At 56.1% G+C, this 18,045-nt stretch overlaps 6 protein-coding genes across 6 annotated transcripts; 3 read left to right on the plus strand and 3 right to left on the minus strand.

Moving 5' to 3' along the window:
- Positions 1–47: 47 nt before the first annotated feature.
- ACRALDRAFT_2027349 (uncharacterized protein) lies at positions 48–1,567 on the minus strand (the record flags this gene model as incomplete). Its single annotated transcript, XM_071020458.1, has 2 exons — positions 48–1,413; positions 1,497–1,567. 2 exons carry the CDS (start codon positions 1,565–1,567, stop codon positions 48–50), a joined length of 1,437 nt encoding a protein of 478 aa, XP_070874669.1.
- Positions 1,568–3,681: 2,114 nt separating this feature from the next.
- Positions 3,682–6,421, plus strand: ACRALDRAFT_2103589 (uncharacterized protein; the record flags this gene model as incomplete). Its single annotated transcript, XM_071023144.1, has 3 exons — positions 3,682–4,199; positions 4,279–5,725; positions 5,789–6,421. 3 exons carry the CDS (start codon positions 3,682–3,684, stop codon positions 6,419–6,421), a joined length of 2,598 nt encoding a protein of 865 aa, XP_070874670.1.
- A 389-nt stretch (positions 6,422–6,810) lies between these two features.
- Positions 6,811–7,494, minus strand: ACRALDRAFT_2027351 (uncharacterized protein; the record flags this gene model as incomplete). The annotated part of the gene is made up of 2 exons (XM_071020459.1): positions 6,811–6,923; positions 6,993–7,494. The coding sequence occupies 2 exons, from the start codon at positions 7,492–7,494 to the stop codon at positions 6,811–6,813; spliced, it is 615 nt and encodes a 204-aa protein (XP_070874671.1).
- A 436-nt stretch (positions 7,495–7,930) lies between these two features.
- Positions 7,931–14,092, minus strand: ACRALDRAFT_1082203 (uncharacterized protein; the record flags this gene model as incomplete). Its single annotated transcript, XM_071019276.1, has 4 exons — positions 7,931–9,261; positions 9,363–11,292; positions 11,321–11,798; positions 11,887–14,092. 4 exons carry the CDS (start codon positions 14,090–14,092, stop codon positions 8,053–8,055), a joined length of 5,823 nt encoding a protein of 1,940 aa, XP_070874672.1. The 3' UTR covers positions 7,931–8,052.
- A 1,462-nt stretch (positions 14,093–15,554) lies between these two features.
- On the plus strand, positions 15,555–17,953 carry ACRALDRAFT_1064318 (uncharacterized protein). Its single transcript, XM_071016949.1, has one exon. It carries the CDS (start codon positions 15,725–15,727, stop codon positions 17,294–17,296), a length of 1,572 nt encoding a protein of 523 aa, XP_070874673.1. The 5' UTR covers positions 15,555–15,724; the 3' UTR covers positions 17,297–17,953.
- ACRALDRAFT_2019386 (uncharacterized protein) lies at positions 17,377–18,019 on the plus strand (the record flags this gene model as incomplete). Its single annotated transcript, XM_071019974.1, has 6 exons — positions 17,377–17,434; positions 17,464–17,498; positions 17,526–17,625; positions 17,657–17,756; positions 17,792–17,948; positions 17,993–18,019. The coding sequence occupies 6 exons, from the start codon at positions 17,377–17,379 to the stop codon at positions 18,017–18,019; spliced, it is 477 nt and encodes a 158-aa protein (XP_070874674.1).
- Positions 18,020–18,045: the final 26 nt, after the last annotated feature.

Below are 18,045 nucleotides of genomic sequence, written 5' to 3' on the forward strand. Positions count from 1 at the left end.
TGTATATTTCGTTTCTTCCGTTGTCCGTTTTCCGGTCTGCTTCCCTTTTATCTTTTCTCGCTGTCGGCGGCATTCAATGGCCCACCCATGCCGAGAATCCCCTCCCACTCCAGCCGCAACCGCTCCATTTCTTTCCAGCAAGAGATGCCCAGCTCCTCAAAACCAGCAAGGTCCTCCAGCGTCGGCTCCTTGGCCTCGGGCCTCCGCCCTTTCAGCTTGCGCAACACACCGACCGCCGGGTCCTTAGCCAGCGACTCGCGGTCCTCGGCTTTCCCTTCCCATCCCCACCCTTCGACTTCGGTCTTCTTCACGCCCGTCGTGCCCCAGAAATTGCAACAAGAACCCCACTTGATCTTGTGCGCCTCCAGCTCCTCCAACGTTTCTTGGTCCTGCAGCACCATCCAGACCGATGCCGCGCCGCCGCGATACCCATCGACTACGTGCCATGGGGACCCGAGCCAGCGGCACACGAGCAGCGCGAACCAGTAGAGATTGACGAGGAAGAACGGGAGCGGCATGAGCGTGCTGTGCACGATGCCCGGGTGGGTCACGTACATTGCTGGCCGGACAGGTTTCCTCCCCTTGGTTTCTGACTGGTCGTCGTCGTTGGCCTGAAAGTAGGAGTTGGAGTATTTCTGTACAGACGCGAGGTGGGACGTTAGAGCCAGGATGTCCGTGATGCGCTTCGAGTTCTCGTACGGGACTTTGCTTTGTATGCCCTGGAAATCATCGAGGTTCAGGGATATCGCGTCGGCCTCTATACTGCTCGTCCAGATGATGCGCCCCGGGGTTTCCTTTTCGGATTCCCTGCTCAGCAGGGGAAGTAACTCGTGGGCCAGAATGTAATGGCCGAAGACGTTGGCGCAAAATATCTCGCCGAGAACCGGAGGCGAGGCGTCGGGACCATCGGCACTTTGCCGCACAACGGCTCCTGCTCGTGCCAGCTTGTAGTCAGGATAAGTAGCCATATACAACAAGCCTTTGACGAAGAATGTATACATCAACCCAGCCCAGTTGAGACCCGTCCATCCTCCTATGCCGGCGTTCAAGATGACGGCGTCGAGGCGGGGTATCCGGTATGCACGGGTATTGGGATCGGTGGGGTCGGTGATGGTACCGTGGACAAGTTGGCGGGCCACGTCATAAACATTCCGCAAATTGCAGAGATCAAGTTGCACGCTGAGGATATGCACGCGATCGATTGTGTCCTGTGGATCGTAAGAGTGACCAGCACGAGACTTTAGAGTGCGCGAATGGGCGGCGGTGTTGCGGATATATGCTCGGAGGGACTCGATGCTCTCGCGGGATTTTGTGACGCTCCGTGTTGTCGGGATGAGAATTAGGTGGGAAGAAAGAGACCGGGAGGCAAGGAACTCGTCAATGAGGCGCTCTGCGGTGCCGAGGCCGACGCCGCTGTCTGTTAGTTAGCAACATGGTAACAAGAGACCATGGGGAAGTCGTGGGGAAGTGGGCAGGGTAATGGAAGCCATATCTACCTGTTTGCTCCTGTTATTAAAACAAACAGTTGCTCATGGCTCCGAGCCCTATCCCAGGGGGCTGTCGCCATGTTGACGATCACTACCCTTGATGCTGTGCAAGAGGCAACAGAGGATCGGTTTTATCAGACCCTTTGCTCTGTTGAAGGAGAGACTGACTGTCAGTATTTTGACAAAGGTCCCCGCTTCGTGCTGGCGGTGAAGGTACCTTCCATATGTACCTTCGTATTCGTACTTGGTATAGTAATCATAAAGGGATTGTTTATCTAGTATCATGTAAGAAATGATATTTCATATGTAAGACCCACTTTATAGCGGGGCTATGATAAGAGCGATAAGACTCCTAAGTACTACACCAAATTTCCATGTACCAATTTCGTGCCCATAATAATAACTCGCGCGGGCGATTGAACCGATTAAAGCTATTCCAATCATTCCATCAGTTCCATCGGTTCCATCAGTTCCATCGGTTCCATCAGTTCTATCGGTATCCAGCTAACCAGTTAGTTCCTAGGCAGCCCGAATACCATAGTCACGACGTACACGATAATCGCCCGCCCTCTAGCTGGTCAGTCCATAACAGGATCCACGGCACGAAGATTCGGGCTGCCTAGGAACTGAAGGAACTGATAGACTGATGGAACTGATGGAACTGATAGAACTGATGGAACTGATGGAACTGATGGAACTGATGGAACTGATGGAACTGATGGAACTGATGGAACTGATGGAACTGATGGAACTGATGGAACTGATGGAACTGATGGAACTGATGGAACTGATGGAACTGATGGAACTGATGGAACTGATGGAACTGATGGAACTGATGGAACTGATGGAACTGATGGAACTGATGGAACTGATGGAACTGATGGAACTGATGGAACTGATGGAACTGATGGAACTGATGGAACTGATGGAACTGATGGAACTGATGGAACTGATGGAACTGATGGAACTGATGGAACTGATGGAACTGATGGAACTGATGGAACTGATGGAACTGATGGAACTGATGGAACTGATGGAACTGATGGAACTGATGGAACTGATGGAACTGATGGAACTGATGGAACTGATGGAACTGATGGAACTGATGGAACTGATGGAACTGATGGAATTGAAGACGAACCTAGCTATCGTGACTGCAATCTGCAGGTACATACAAACTTAGTAAGGTACTTAGGAGCCTTATCGTCTTATCATAGATCCATATTTTAGTGGGCCTTACATGTGAAATATCATTTCTTACATGATACTATATAACCCCTGTTTAATTGTGTTTAAGGTACGTTCGCGGTTTACCTTTTTAGGAAATTCAAAAAGGTTCATCGAACGTACCTTCACTAACAGCACCTATAAAAGCACAACGTACAACGTATTTATATACGAATATTAATATCCTGGATCCGATTCCAATCGCCAGTCAACACCAGGTTCGAACAGCGAAAATACTAGCTAAATAACTATCCGGCCCCCGAGCAGTCTCAAAAAGAGAACAAGGACAAGGGCAAACAAGGCAAGGACGATCGATATCAGTTACTTCAATACCACGTTGTTAGGTAAGGAGTTACAAAGTGGACTGGCAGGATACTTAGTCCCCCTGGTTTGGTATATCTAAAACCCTGTTTTTATATAGAAACGCCCTGCCTTGGATGTATCTACTTGTACTCTATCCGCTGATTTCCGTGATGCTATTGGTTTATTTGGATCCGCAAGTACACCACACACAATTAAACAGGGGTTGGGGTGTAGATAAACAGTCCCATCATTAATGACGAGTAGTTTCTTAGCCACCTATGCGCGTTACCTACTCATCACTTTTGCTTACTCACTACCTGTTCTGAGCGGAGTAGCTTAGTCAGTAGTGGCAAGTCGGGTCATGTGATCACCCGGTTCCTGGTGTCACGTCGCGTACCCCCCACCGTGACGGTCCATTCATCCTTACGCGTCTGCTGCCAAAATAAGTTCAAACGGGATTCTCGCTAATTACGCCTGACCGTCGGTCGACGAAATTACTCCCCTCGCATCGCATATGACACGACTTGTCACCGACACTTAACCAAGCCAACGCAAAGTCCATCATACGCTCGTTCTCGAGATAGCCCTTTTCGACTCGGACCCGAATCGCCAATCGCTTCGCTACAGTTTTCCATGCGCTGTTGATGTCGACTCCTCGGTCAACATGACTGACTCCAAAGGCATCTTCTCCGATTGCGTCTTTGCTTTCGTGCCGAGTTCCTCCCTCGCCCCCAAAGATATCTCTGCCTATTCGACCATCGTCGAAAGCAATGGCGGTACCGTTCTCGAGCCTCGGCGCGACGGCTCCATCCGCACCGAGGAAGTGACACATATTATCGCCAACAGTATCGACTTTGAGCAATTTACCGAAAGCCAGGCATACATGATCCCTGTCGTCACTCTCAACTGGATTGCGTCCTCCATCAAGAGGGGCAAACAGGCTCAAGTTCGCCCATTCTCCCCAGATCCGCGTATGATTTTCTCAAAGGTCACCCTTACGTGTGCCGACCTGCCGACTATCGACAAGGAGACCATTGCAGGAGCCACTATTGCTCTGGGTGGCATGGAATCAGCGGATGTCACCAGGCAGACTACCCACATCTGCGCTTTATCCCTCGATCACCCGAAGTGCCAGACGGCCATCGAAAAGAAGCTGAAAGTCAAAATCGTGTTACCGCATTGGTTCGTTGGCAGCTCGCATTCACCTTGCCGCCCAAGGTTTTGACTACTCATATAGCTGACATGATCTGGACTCTTAAAGGTTCGAAGATTGTTTCAAGTTAGGGAAGAGGATTGACGAGGGTCCGTATTGTCTTCCCGATCCTGAGATCCTCCGAGTCGACCCCACTGCGGAGGTCGAGATACCGGAGGACAAGGAGGGCCGGCTCGTAGGTGCCACGAGCCCGAATCCCGACGCCCTCGTCCAAGGCCCTGCCCAACCCTCAACCGTCTTCCGGGATAAGGCTGTCATGATATCACGCGACCTGAACATCACGCCCAAGTCCCTGAATATTGTGAAGATGCGCATCACCGGCGGCGGCGGAACCATCGTCGACAACGTGGAGGATTGCGACATGTTCATCTGCCAGTACCGAGATGGTCCAGAGTACGTCAAGGCGGCGCAGCTGGAAAAGGAAGTCGGGAACCTGGCCTGGCTCCTGCACCTCATCTCTCACAACGAATGGACTTCGGCTCTGAGACGCCTGTTGCACTACCCGGTTCCTCGCGACGGCATCCCGGGTTTCAAGGACCTCCGCATCTGTATTTCCAACTACGGAGGTGACGCGCGCATATACCTCGAAAATCTTATCAAGGCTACCGGCGCCACGTACACCAAGACCATGAAGACCGACAACACCCACCTGATCACCGCGCGTAGCAGCAGCGAAAAGTACGAAGCCGCCAAGGACTGGGGTATAGAGACCACCAATCACCTGTGGATCGAGGAGAGCTACGCCAAATGCGAGATGCAACCTCTGACGATATCCAAGTACACGCACTTCCCTCCCCGGACCAACTTGGGGGAGATTATCGGCCAGACCTTCTTCGACGAGGGCAAGCTCCGAGAGAAATACTATCCTGGGGGAGACGAGCCAAAGTCTCCGCGGGCAAAGAGGAAGCGTCAGTTACTGGACGCAGCCCATGAGAACGCGCAGAAAGGCGGGCCCGCCGACGGCGTGGTAATTGGCCGTCAAGAACACAAGGAGTTTGACGTTTTGCAGGACGATGCCGAGGACTACGCCGAGGCGACTAGGAAGAAGTTTGGCGTCCCAGCACCGCCACCCAAAAACGGAGTCCCAGCGCCGCCACCTAAGAACGGTGTTTTCGCCACGCCGGCCCGGCGCGAGCGTGCACGGGCGGGCAAGGAAAACGAGACGCCGTCAGAAATGTCCACGGGTAGCCGCAGCGCCAAGGCCAAGGCCATGGCCAATCTCCAGCATCTCGCCTCGGATATAGCTCTCTACGAGAAGGAGAAAAAACGGACCAGCAAGGACGGACCCTGGGGAGGGAAGCGTGCTGCCGACTCGCTGGACAGATCCAGAGGTGCGCGGGCGTCGAGCCCGACACCAGGAGCCGACAAGCAGGATGACGACGACGCCCGGCCCAGCAAGAAGAGAAAGTCGACTGCTGCCGATGAAACGATCCGGGTCATGTTGACGGGCTTTACACGCTGGGTGGGACAAAAACAACGAGAAGACGCCGAACGGGTAAGATTATTTGCTTCCATTTTTTATGTCATTATCTCTGGCTAACGTACGTGTTCTCTGCAGAGAAAACTGAGGGCCATGGGTATCATCATCGTCGGCGAAAACCAGTCGTGCGACTACCTCGCAGCTCCGTACATAGTCCGCACGGTCAAGTTCCTCCGGACGCTTGCCAAGGGCGTCACGATCATCAAATCCGATTTTATCGACGAGGCGCTCGAGACGGGCCAGATGCCGGATCCCCAGCGGTTCATCCTCAAAGACAAGGAGAACGAGAAGAAGTTTGGTATCCAACTAGAGACGGCCATCGCGCGGGCGCGTGCCAACAGGGGTCGGCTCCTGGCGGGCATCCCCATCTACTGCACGTCCAACATCCGCAACGGGCCCGAGAGCTTCCAACCCATCGCCGTGGCCAACGGGGCGCAGTTTCTGACATATAGCGCTCGCAGCGGCGTTACCATCAGGCCGACGACGGCCGAAGAGGACGGGGACGCGCCGCCCGACCCCGTCTACCTCCTGACGTCGAACAGCGAGGAGGAGCGCAAGCTGTGGCCCAGGTTCCGCGCCATGGCCGAGAAGGGCCACATGGAGCCCAGGATCGTGTCGGCCGACTGGTTGCTGGACGTGACCATGAGGCAGCAAGTGTCCTTTGACGAAAAGTACCTCGCCAACATTTTCTTTGATCAGCAGTCGACATGAAGGAGCTCATGAAGAGGCCTTCTTTTATTATTATGAGTATTGTTACCGACTTTATCTGCCATTTCTGTCCTGGTGGATTTATTGTAGGCTTTTGTTATGCTCGCTCTTCTGTAGGTATAACCTATGTGCATGAAACTCGGCGTCGGGAGCTTCGAGTTGAGGAGGAGTGTCATGTTGATATGACCCGGGGTTTGCTGTAACCAGAGGGAGTTGTGTTGTTTTTGTTTTGGTTTCGGGACGGGGAAGGACAGGAATAGAATCCCCGGGTGACGCAGGACGAAAGTTGTAAGGCAGAATTAATGATGACGGTGCTCTTTCTTTTGCAAAAGGGAAACGCTGGAGGTTACAGTTACATGCTATGACGGCGACACCATCCCAAGAGGCTCGGCTCAGAAGAACTTGACACCTTGAGAGTCATCTTGCCCAAACACCTGTGCCTTGCCTCGCTTTGCGAGGACGTGGAGGGCCTTGAGCAACAAGTCGACATCGAGACCGTGGAACTCTGTTAAAACCAAAACAGACCAAGTCAGTTGGCAACGCACAGACATGAAAAGGGAGAGAGAGAGCGTACCCGTGCCCTTGGTCCCATCCCCCTCGGTAAGCTCATACAGCGTCAACACGACGCCCTTCTGGCCGGTATCGTCAACCCACTTCTCCAAAAGGGCAGCCCACTCCTCGGGGGTCCGCCAGTACACCCAGACGAGGTCGCCGCCGTCTTTCCCGCCGACATATTCGGCGCGTCCGTTGCGGCGCATGGAGTCGATGACTTCACGCGCGTCGGCGAGGGAAAGCCGCCTGTTCAGCCGGCGATTGTGGAAGAGTTCTTCCGTCTGCGCCTGGCCTCCGCCGCCGCCGCCGGGCGTGTCCGCGGCGGCGGTAGAGAGAGTGGTCGAAGACGGGATGGCGGCGCTGAGGGAGAGCTTGAAGATGCGGTAGTGGCGACAGTAGGCCAGGATGAGGTCGGACCACTTGCTCAGTTGCGCGTGGTGCGTCGTGAGGTTGGTTTGGCGCGTGAAGAACGGGGGGAAGGAGTATTCCCAGGGGAACTCGAAGGGGGGCGGTGTCGTCGCCATTATGTGTCACGGGTCAAACCCGGGCGCTTGCGTGGAAGGGAAACGAGGGGTATTCAGGAAAGGAATGAGACTCTGTGGAGTTCTGCGGGTAAAGGTATTTGGCGTGGTAATGAGGTTGGTGAATCCAAGTGATGGCCCAGGGTTCCGTGATGTATTACATGGAGGTTGAGGTGGACGACGCCAGCCATTAGGTATGGGGAGGGGTTGTATTCAGATCATGAGAGTGATGAGTAATCATAAAGCCCGAGCGCTATGTACATACATTTGCTGACATAATGTCTTTCTGATTGGGTTCTGATTAGTCACTACGAAGTAGGAGAGTCTACTTGGGATCAAAACTCATCTAATCTTCATTCATGACCATCACCGGATTCAGACGCCGACAACCGCCTTCCTACATTCAAACTCGTGTATTTCCATAGCGAAACGACAATTTCACCTATATAAGACTAAAGGAAATACAATTACGGACAGCCAAACGACAACCAAACTTAAAGCAACACAAGGCAAATCTATCGCCAAAACACCATCCATCTATCCCCTAATTCACCATCTGCCCTACTTCGCCGAACCCGTCACAGACGTAGCCGTCACCATCATCTGGCCTGGCACATCCGGAACAACAAAGTCCTCCTCCGTCTGTATCTTGGCCTTTTTCGACGGGTTCCCTTCCTCCTCTCCCACCTCCGCCGCCTCCTCCACCAGCTCACTGACCATCTCCGCCTTGTCCAACTCTTCCTGCTGCTGCTCCTTCGCCATCAGCTTCTTGTTCGGTTTGTACGTCGGGTCAGAGTGCCGCTTGCGCTTCTTGCCACGCTTCTTGCCGCCATTCCCGTCGTCCTCGTCGAAGCTCTCGTAGCTGCCCTCACTGCTGCCGCTTCTGCTACTGTTGCTGTCATAACTCCGTCCGCTGCTGCTGCTGCTGCTAATGCTCCCCGCGACATTCTCTTCCATTTCTTCGTCCACATCACCAACGCTCTTCGTATCGCCATAGGCCAAGTCGAGGTTTCCCGCTTCGGACAGCTCTTCCTCATCTCCCCTCGCCTTTTCCGGTGTGTCATCCTCTTCCTCTGCTTCATCTTCTTGTTGCTCCACCTCCTTCTGAGCGGCCTTCTTTGACTGAGGTGTACCGCTACCCTGCTTCTTCTGTTGTCCCTTCGTCTTGGGTGTACCCACCTTCTTCGCTTTCTTCGACGCACTGCCGCCTTTCGGTGTCGTCTTCGGACCAGACGAGGTAGGGGTGTTCTTCGTCCCTGATTTTCCAGGGGACTTCCCTTGAGCGGGTCCTTTGGTTCCCTTTTTGTGACCCCCATGCGAACCGGGAGTGGCTCCCGGAGCTCCCGCAGCGGAACTGCCTTTACCAGTCGCCGCTCCAGGTCCCCCGCTGCCAACCGGCTCGTCTCCCTGGTCATCTCCCGAATCGTCGCCCGAATCGTCTTCCGACTCGTGTTCATCGTCTCCCTCGTCGTCTGTGTCGCCTTCCAGCGGGAAAGGAAGTCCCCAGTACTCCTTGTTGTCCGGGTGATTCGGGTCAAATTTCCACATGGTCATCGTCCGATCCCAATGCCCGTCGATGGGATAGATCGTCCTGCTGTATCCCTTGTGCTTCTTAACCCAGTCCCGCCGCAGCTGTTTCAGTTGTCCGGGTAGGTCTGGCTTATGGATCCATCCCGTGCGGTTGGGTAGGTCGTTCGTGCCGTCGGGGAATATGGTTACCGTTCCCTGTTGTGGCGGAATGCGGCAGCTTCGATTCGGGTCCGAGTGTGCCTTAAATTCCCCGTCATGTTAGCATTCTGTGAACCGTCAAGCTTGCCTCTGATAGGGCAGGGACCCATCCATCTATTGCACGGCGCATCTTCCAAGCTTACCTCGATTTGCTCTCGCCAGAACGGTTCACCAGCCTTGACGCCCGACTTCTTAGGGACTTTGCGAAAGCACCGGGAGCAGTACATGTCCTCGCTCGGCATGAAGTTGCCATGCTGGTCGACGAGAATGTGACCATGATCGTCATTACCGTGACCAGTGCTTATCGGGGTGACCGGTGGGATAGCCGGCTGGTTCGGTGTCATATTCGGCTGTGGAGTGGGCGGAGGGTTGGGCACCGGACGTTCCGGCGGATTGACCAGTACATTGACCGGAGGGTGGTCTGGCTGGGGAGTAACCGGCGCGTTTCCTGGTGCGTCGCCAGGCGGGTTACTGGGCGCGGGGTTGCCCTGTGGTCCTTGAGAGATGCCAGGGGCCGCCGGCGTCCCCCAGAGCTGCCGAGCCCTTTCAATCGTCCACTTCTGCGCTTCAATCTCAGCGTCAGTCGCAATGGAAAAGTCCTCGCTGCCGTGGGATTCTTTCATGTGCGTTGCCCACTGCTCTGCCGTCATGAAGCCAACCATGGCACCGCACACCTCGAACAGCGGACAGCGTTTATGCCGCCGGTCCATGCCGACCTCCTCCGGGTTATACAGCGGATGGTCCCGGGAGAAAGGGGCCCCGGCCGGCTGCGGCCGGGGCAGCCGCACATCGTTAGCAGCAGCCGGGTTTTGTGCGAGGAGTAGCGTCCATAGCTCAAAGATATGGCACTCCATGTGAAGCGCCTGGTTCCTGCGGGAGGTGACCTGGCCCTCCTCGGCCCCGTTACCCTGGCGCTCTCTGAAGGACAGCTCACAGAAAGGGCACGACTGGAGCGGTCCGGGCCCATGCTTCTCCTCGAAATGGCGGATAACATCCAACGGCCGGAGACCAATCAGCGGGTCGCGGCACTGCGGGCAGTCGATGGGCGGGTCCGCTTTCGGGTTGGGCCCAGGCTTGTCGTACCAGGCGAGGGGGTAGCGGAGACGTCGCGACGGGCGCCAGGCTTTGAACCGCGGCCGGTTCTTCGCCGCGACCGGCCCATCATAGAGCGAGTCATGCGGCCGGACCGGCTCTGCCCAATACTCGGGAGGATAGAGGTCGAACGGAGTCATGGACCCGTGATAAACCTTGGACTGCGCGGGTACCTTGGCGTCGCGGCAGGCCTGGATGTGCGCATTCTTCTGGGTGAGGGACTCGTCGTGGTTTTTCTGGTCGCCGCCGGGCATATTCTCAAAAGACTCACGACAGTATGGGCAAAAGCAGCCGAGTTCGCGGCTGAAGCCTCTGCAGTGGATCCGGTGCTTATCGACATACTCGTCGCTGAACTTGGCCATCGAAAGCCCGCACTTGGTGCAGTGCGGCTTCCCCGGGTGCGAGATGCCCTTGCAGGCATGAGGGTGTTGGGCGTACGGCTCCCATCGTGCGGCGTCCTCCCCCGTATTCCAGACGTAGTCGCCACAAGCTTCGCAAAAGGTGCAGTGCCCTGCACCCTCGGCTTGCGGGACGCACCGGCGGTCGTGATGCGCGCGGTCGGCCGCGTCGGTGAGCTCTCCGTGGTCCCGGCCGCAACGGTCGCAGAAGTAAAACTCCGACTCCTTGGAATTTGCCCTCGCGGGTGGGGAGGGCGCCATCGGTTGGCCGCTCGGGCGGTCCGCTGGCTGTTCGAAAATGGACCGCGGTTTTGCGAAGAGCTCCTTCAGCTGCGTTCTGATGTTTTGCTGCTCTTGGTTGCCAGCACCCAATTTCGCGGCCGACGGTGAGGGGTCCTGCCTTTGCCGGAGCTGCAGCGGCTGTTGAGGCTGCTGCACGTCCAGAATGGCTCTCAGCTCGTCCCCGTGTTTCTCTTTAAAGTGTCGTCGTTTCTGCTCCGGAGTTTGATATTCGTACAGGGGATCACGGCACCAGGGGCACTTGGAGGCAATATGCTTCTTCTCCAGGTGCTCCTTTAATCGCCTTGTGATCATCCACACGGTAGGTGAACTTGCACCCCTCATGGCGATACTGACAGAAGTAGATGCGCTGGATGTTCAGGTTGCGCAACTCGTTGTACTCCTTGAGAAGCTGCCGCTGCTCCGTCGGAGTGAGCACTGCCTTGGACACCATGGGTACCCCGCCATCTCCCGTGCGCAGCATCTGTTCCAGAGGGGGTGCGTTGATGGGGATGGAGGGATTGTAAGTTCCCGAGTCGTAGATGCTGAGCGGCCTAGCCCAGGACAGTTCCCGGAGGCTGGAGCGTGGGAGGGAGATGTTGGCTTTCTGCGATTCAGCCTCTCGACTGGCGGCCTCGGCTCGTCTGCGCTCCTCGTACTCCTCTCTCAGCCGATTTGTCCAGGGATTTTTGCCGTCGGCGATGTCTCTGAGGCCCATCTTTTCACGACGCCACCCATCAATCATACCGTACCGGGGGCCCCAGACCGTTTGTGCCCCGTGGCTCTCCCCGTCTTCTCTCAGGCGCTGGACTGTACGGGTCGTCCTTGTTAGAATACACGCATGAATGCGACATCATGAAATTCACTTTGCTGTGGACCGGAACGTTAAGGAACTTACTAAAATTGTCCACGTCTTCTTCTCCTTTGACAATAGAACAATCGATGACCCGACCCACGAGCAGTCGTCGAATCAGGGCCATCTCTTCGTTCGGCGTGTCCTGATCCACCACAAAGATGTGAGGCTCCCAGCCATCTTCCGATTGATCCGAACCGGGCTTCCCATCCTTGCCCTGCCATAACATGATCTGCGTCCGGCTCAAGTCCAGCTTCGGGCTGGCGCCCGTGGAGGAACTTTCGTATGCCTGGAGGAAGATGCGCAAAAACTCCGTCGTGCTGGTCAGGTCCTCTGGCAGTGGCGTACGACTGATGGCGCCTTTGGATCCAGGGAACCTGAGGATCGAAGTCGTCTGAGTGGTGCCGTCTTCCCCTTCTTTCTCGTCGTACAGAGGTTGGAGGACGAGGAAGACGGCGGCATCGCCATATTGGTCGGCGTAGCCGCGCATGAATGCCTGCAACGACCGCACAAATTGGTCGACCTTTGCCTCATCTCTCTCCCTGGGGTCCCAGGTCAGGGGCCTGGCAACGGCATGGGGATCGGGCGACCAATAGTAATCGACTCCGCGCCAGATCAAGAACTTGCGAACGTTGTTGGCGGGGAAGACGTGGCTGCGCAGTTCCCTTAGTCGAGAAAGACAATCGCGGTATGGCGGCAGGCTCTTGTAGAGCCCCTGCGTCTTGGCATTTCCAGGGACATGGAAGACGACTTCACCTCGTTTGAGGGCCTGGCATTTCACCACGAGCTTGCGTACACCTTTGGAAGGGGGGTATAGGGCCCACTGGAGATAATTCGCGGCGATTCCAAGACCGCTGTACCAGGGATCCGTGTCGTCTCCCGAGTCCGAGGGATCGGAGTAGCTGACGTTGGCGTGAATTTTGACTTCTCCCCGTTCTGGGTATCCGAAGAGCACATCTTGGGCCGTCTTTACGAATGGCATGTAGTGGTTAAAGCCGAAACGTTGGGCCTCGCCGTCGGGATCACAGATCTCACTTGAAGGCTGCCTCCAATAGGCCACGCGTTCATCTTTACCGTCCAGAAGGAGTTCGACAACGGTGCCGGCGGTGCTGTCCTGAGGCTGATAATGAGAAGGGGCCATTTCGCCGCCGCGGTGGACGAACCACGCGTAGCTATGGGGATCATTTTCCAAGATGTAGTCGACCGCCTCGTTAGGCGCGGTCTGGTGGCCGAAGAAGCCAATGGTCTTTTTCACTTGGCCGCTATTCTTGTCGAGTTTGCGCAAGACCACCTCGGCATCCTCGGCGGGACGTAGGCACAAAAGCGACCTGATTGCGGCTTGGGCGGATTGTCGCTGCTTCACGTCAACTCGGATACGACCTTGGTAGCCATACAGAGTGAGGGTTCCAGGGCCGGGTTGGGCAGATGACGTGGGTGTTTCGTGCTGCTCATCATCCGCGTCGACAGCTTGGTCTTCAAAAGCTCCATCCAAAGCTCCGCCTTGTTCATTTGAGGTTTCGTCTTCATCTGGCTCGAGCTCGGCGTCATCGGACATGAACACATCCTCCGACTCGACGTCACTGGAAATGGAAATGTGCTCATCGTCGTCTTCGTGGTCGTCGCCGCCGCCGCCACGAAGAGAAAGACCCCGAGGCACCTCATTGGACCCGTGCAAGCTGGATACGGGAACGGGGATGGTGCTGAAGCCCGACTCTCGGCCGCTGAGCTCCTCCTTGCCGTAGTTGCGCTGGTCATGGGCGGTGAGGAAATGCAGAGGCGGGCGGACCTCGATCTCCTGGAGGCCCAGATCGTCGGTGGTGTCGACCTGGTACCTGGCGTGGTCGAAGAGCTGCGGCAGGAGCGGTTCCACGGGCAGGCCGAACCAGAGCATTGCAAATTTGGTGGCGAGGGTGATGGTGTGGCCACGGAACCGGACAGCAAGCAGCCTCTTAAACCTTTTCGTGTTCTCGGCCTGGACGTGGGCTAGGCTCGCGGGCACGACTGCGGGGATGACGAGCCTCTTCTCGTGCGGCGTGAAGTACTCGTCCAGAAGTTGGCCGATGGTGACGGAGGGGTAATTGAGCAGTTCCCTGAATTCCTGTTCCACTGGCGGCCATTCGGGGTCGGAGGGCGTGATGAGAGGTCGGTGTCTCTTGTCGACCGGCAGGCGAGGAATTTTCGGGCCTCGAGGCAGAGGCCCCGAGTATGGGCGGCTGGAGCTGCTGGGCTGATGCATCCCGCTAAGCGACATGATGGTTCATTTGCTTCCCACAACGGATTCGAAGAGGATCAATGATACAGTGATAGGCAAGATGATTCGAAGGAATGACTGAGACTAGAGAGGAAGAAAAGAAAAAGGAAACAGAATATGGGCTTGAAGTTGAGAACCGGGAAGAAGATGAGCCTTGGAAGAAGCTCATATGAGGGAATGGCGAGACAAAGACGACCTCGGTGTCCCTGTTGTTCCAAGGGACCGAAGTCTAGGGGTGTGTATTTTCAGTTTTGGGTCTCTTTTTGGGCGCTGCTGGTTCATTGATGGCGAAGTTTCATTGTTCTCCGAAAGAAAGGAACTCGGTCTATACATTCCAAATGCAGATATAGAGGAACCTGGACAGCGAGAAGAATGGATCATGTTGGCGAGGAGTAAGGAACCCTTGCACAGGACCTGCATGTATGAGTATACTCGGTGGCGCGGGGTTGAGCAAGATTCGTAGTCTGCTTGATCCCTTCGCCTTCCCTCGAAGCTGCGAACAAAGACATGATGCCACTAGGCCAGTCCCCCCTGAGATGGATGGTCGGTCGTTGGTTTACAGGTTCTCAAGTCAGCATTCAAGCTGTGGCAACGGGATCAAACCTGGGCGAAGGCCAACTTTGGGCTGTTTTGCAAAGGCCAGTCAGTATGCGTCCTTGATGCCATGTCTGGATCAGTCGGAGCTGCCCCAACAGCTCATTGCAAGCCAGCGTACGTTGAAAACCAGGCCGGGAGATGTGGCTAGAGAGTGCAGACGAGTCCGACTCAACAGAAGAAACAATAAGACAGAACAGCCTTTGTCTTCAATGGGACAGTTTTGGCAAGAAAGAAAAATGGGAAAGAAGGGATACTAGAGGATCGCCTCTTCGGTCGTTTGGGTGGTCAATCAAAGGCTGTGGTTGGTTACCAGGGCTGGGTTTCGTTTGAGGACAAAGAGATGGTTGACCATGCCCAGAGACGGAAACGTCCAAAGCTGTTGATATTAATAGAATGGAATGCAGCCCTTCCAATGGTTCCCGTGTGTTTTCACGTCTGGCGGCATGATCGCAGACAAAGAACAGGGAACGGCCAAGAATAGAGAAATGGCGGGGGCTTCGGTTTGTCGAGTCGATGCCAGAGAAAGAAGGGAACATCCGGGTTCCCAATGCGGCAGAACAGATGGGAATTGCATTGGTAGTTGAATGGAAATTCTTGAGACTTATCATCATCCATTGAATGACTCTTTTGTGAGAAGTGAAAGAGGAAAGAAGACGAGGAGTCGCTCCTGGGAGTACGAAATACTGATATGTACCTAGGTACCTCGAAAGCCAGCCTCTTGATTATATCATCCGACCTCGCTCGGCTCAATCAGTTAACAACTGCCACCAACTGTCAAAGGCAGCCAATCAAATCCCGTCGTCGCCTGATGGACCGGGGCAGATTTTCGGACCAGAACCTGGACTTTGATCCATCATCGTCACCATCACCATCACCCATCACCGCTACGAAGCACCTCTCTCAATCAATTACGGACCCGACCTGCGTCACACTTGACAGAAATCGGTCCTGTCTACCTTGGAATGGCGAATTGAGTCGTTCGGACCCGTCTCAAGTACCATGCCGACCTGACCTCGGCCGCAATCTCGACCGACAATGCGGCCACCAGTTCGATCCCTCCGCCGCGTCCACATCCTCGATCCCTCCGCCGCACTCGGCCTCTGCAGACAATGCACGTCCCGTCCACCAAGGATACAGCCTCTTTCCCTGTCGCCGCCGTCGCGTCTGGCTCCTCGTCGAAACGCGTCGTCCGTCCCCTCGGCTCGGTTGAGCGCCAACTACTTCCTGCCCAACAACCTTGTACACCGCGTCACGGCACAGCGTCATGCCCCAATACACAACGATAGCAAGAGCTCGGCGACCGCCGCGAGTTTTTTCGCTTCTACCTCGTCGGCAAAGGAGACGACTCCGCCACCCGGGGTAAATGCAGACCTCCCGCACCGCCGACGCCAGGCGGCCCGTCGTAAAGCGGCCGCCGATGCTGCTGCTGTCGCCGGGGGTAGCGGCGCTTCCTCTTCCTCTACCGCGGGAACCTCGCCGTCCGACTCGGAAGTGCTACCGTCCCAGGACGCCTCCTCGGCCCTCGCCAGCATCGCCGCCAGTCACCCGACCCAGTCCCTCCGCCGCTCCTTCTCCGCCTTCCTCTCCCTCGCCAAACCCCGCCTGACCGTCCTCGTCGTCCTCACCTCCATGGCCTCCTACGCCCTCTACCCGGTCCCCTCCTTCCTCACCCCCGCCGTGACCGAGTCGCCGTCCCTCTCGCCCCTGACCCTCCTCTTCCTGACCACCGGGACCGCCCTCTGCTCGGCCGCCGCCAACTCGCTCAACATGCTCTACGAGCCCGCCACCGACGCCCGCATGTCCCGCACCCGCAACCGGCCCCTGGTGCGAAACCTCATCTCCCGCCGGGGCGCCGTCCTCTTCGCCCTCGCCACCGCCGCCACGGGCACCGCCGCCCTCTACTTCGGCGTCAACCCCACCGTGGCCTTCCTCGGCGCCGCCAACATCGTCCTCTACGCAGGCGTCTACACCCCGCTCAAGGCCGTCACCGTCGCCAACACCTGGGTCGGCGCCCTGGTCGGCGGCATCCCCCCGCTCATGGGCTGGGCCGCTGCCGCCGGCGAGTCCGCCACCGGCGACGGCACCTGGCGCGAGCTCCTCCTGGCCCACGACGGCGGCTCCCTCGGCGGCTGGATCCTCGCCGCCTTCCTCTTCGCCTGGCAGTTCCCCCACTTCATGGCCCTCTCCTGGTCCATCCGCGACGAGTACCGCGCCGCCGGCCTCCGCATGCTCGCCTGGACCAACCCGGCCCGCAACGCCCGCGTCGCCCTCCGTTATAGTATCGCCTTTGTGCCCCTCTGCCTCGGTCTCTGTGCCGCCGGCGTCACCGAGTGGTCTTTCGCCCTCACCAGCTCCCCGGTCAACGGCTGGCTCATCTGGCAGGCCGTGCGTTTCTGGCGCTACGACGGCTACAAGGGCTCCGCCCGCGGCCTGTTCTGGGCCAGCGTCTGGCACCTGCCCGTTGTCATGGTGCTGGCCCTCGTGCAGAAGAAGGGCATGTGGAGCCGCGTGTGGAGGAGCATCGTAGGCTACGATGATGACGACGACGAATGGATCGAGGACGAACTGGACGAAATGCCTGTTGTATCACCATCGTCCAAGACATAGAACCGGGAAGCGCCTCGACAGAGGAGGGGGTAAAAAAGGAAACAAAGACGAATCAAAAAAACGGAAAGGTTGGAAAAACGATGGCATTGTATCTCTACTATCTGTACTCTATATGTTACCCTCTCAGGCTCTTCCTTTGTATGTGGTCTCTTTCATGTCCCATTTAGGCCTGATATTGACAGGTTCCGACATTACTGGACAAGTCGAGAACCAAACAGCGCGGCAATAGAAGAATAGAATATCATCAAATTGCCACCCCCCGAGCCTCGTCTACCCTAGCCCGGCTCATGGTATCTATGAATGCAAACTAATAGTCAAATATGAGATGAGTATGTCGTAAGCCACCAAGCCATAGTCAAGTTTCTTTCTCCCTTCTTCTCTGGCCGCCGCAACCATCATTAACGGATCCCATCATTAACCGCGCATATCATGGGAGCAGGAACAGGGCTGTAGTAGGCCTGTAGCCCTCTCCCTTGCAATGAAATCAGAACAAAGAAATGAGCGTGTCCGTTGGCAGCCCTGGTCCCAGCCAACTCTCTCCTTTTCCAACACTAGCCCTGTCGTCGCTCGAGTGAACGTGGTTGGCGTATCCCCTCGTCGAATCGAAAATGCCTCAACTCCTGAACTCCAACATGCCAATGCAATTCCGCCAGTGTCGTCAGAGACAAAAGAAAGAGCGAAAAAACAAAAGAAAAGAAAATCCTGGTGCAAACGCCGTCATGAAGAGGAACACTTTGCAAGAAACAAAA

The sequence above is a fragment of the Sodiomyces alcalophilus genome (genome assembly GCF_042370955.1).
Source record: "Sodiomyces alcalophilus JCM 7366 unplaced genomic scaffold ACRALscaffold_4, whole genome shotgun sequence".
Taxonomy (NCBI): domain Eukaryota; kingdom Fungi; phylum Ascomycota; class Sordariomycetes; order Glomerellales; family Plectosphaerellaceae; genus Sodiomyces; species Sodiomyces alcalophilus.

Bases quoted from the DNA above. Each gene is read 5' to 3' on its own strand.
- ACRALDRAFT_1064318 (XM_071016949.1), top strand. From the start codon at position 15,725: ATGCGGCCACCAGTTCGATCCCTCCGCCGCGTCCACATCCTCGATCCC.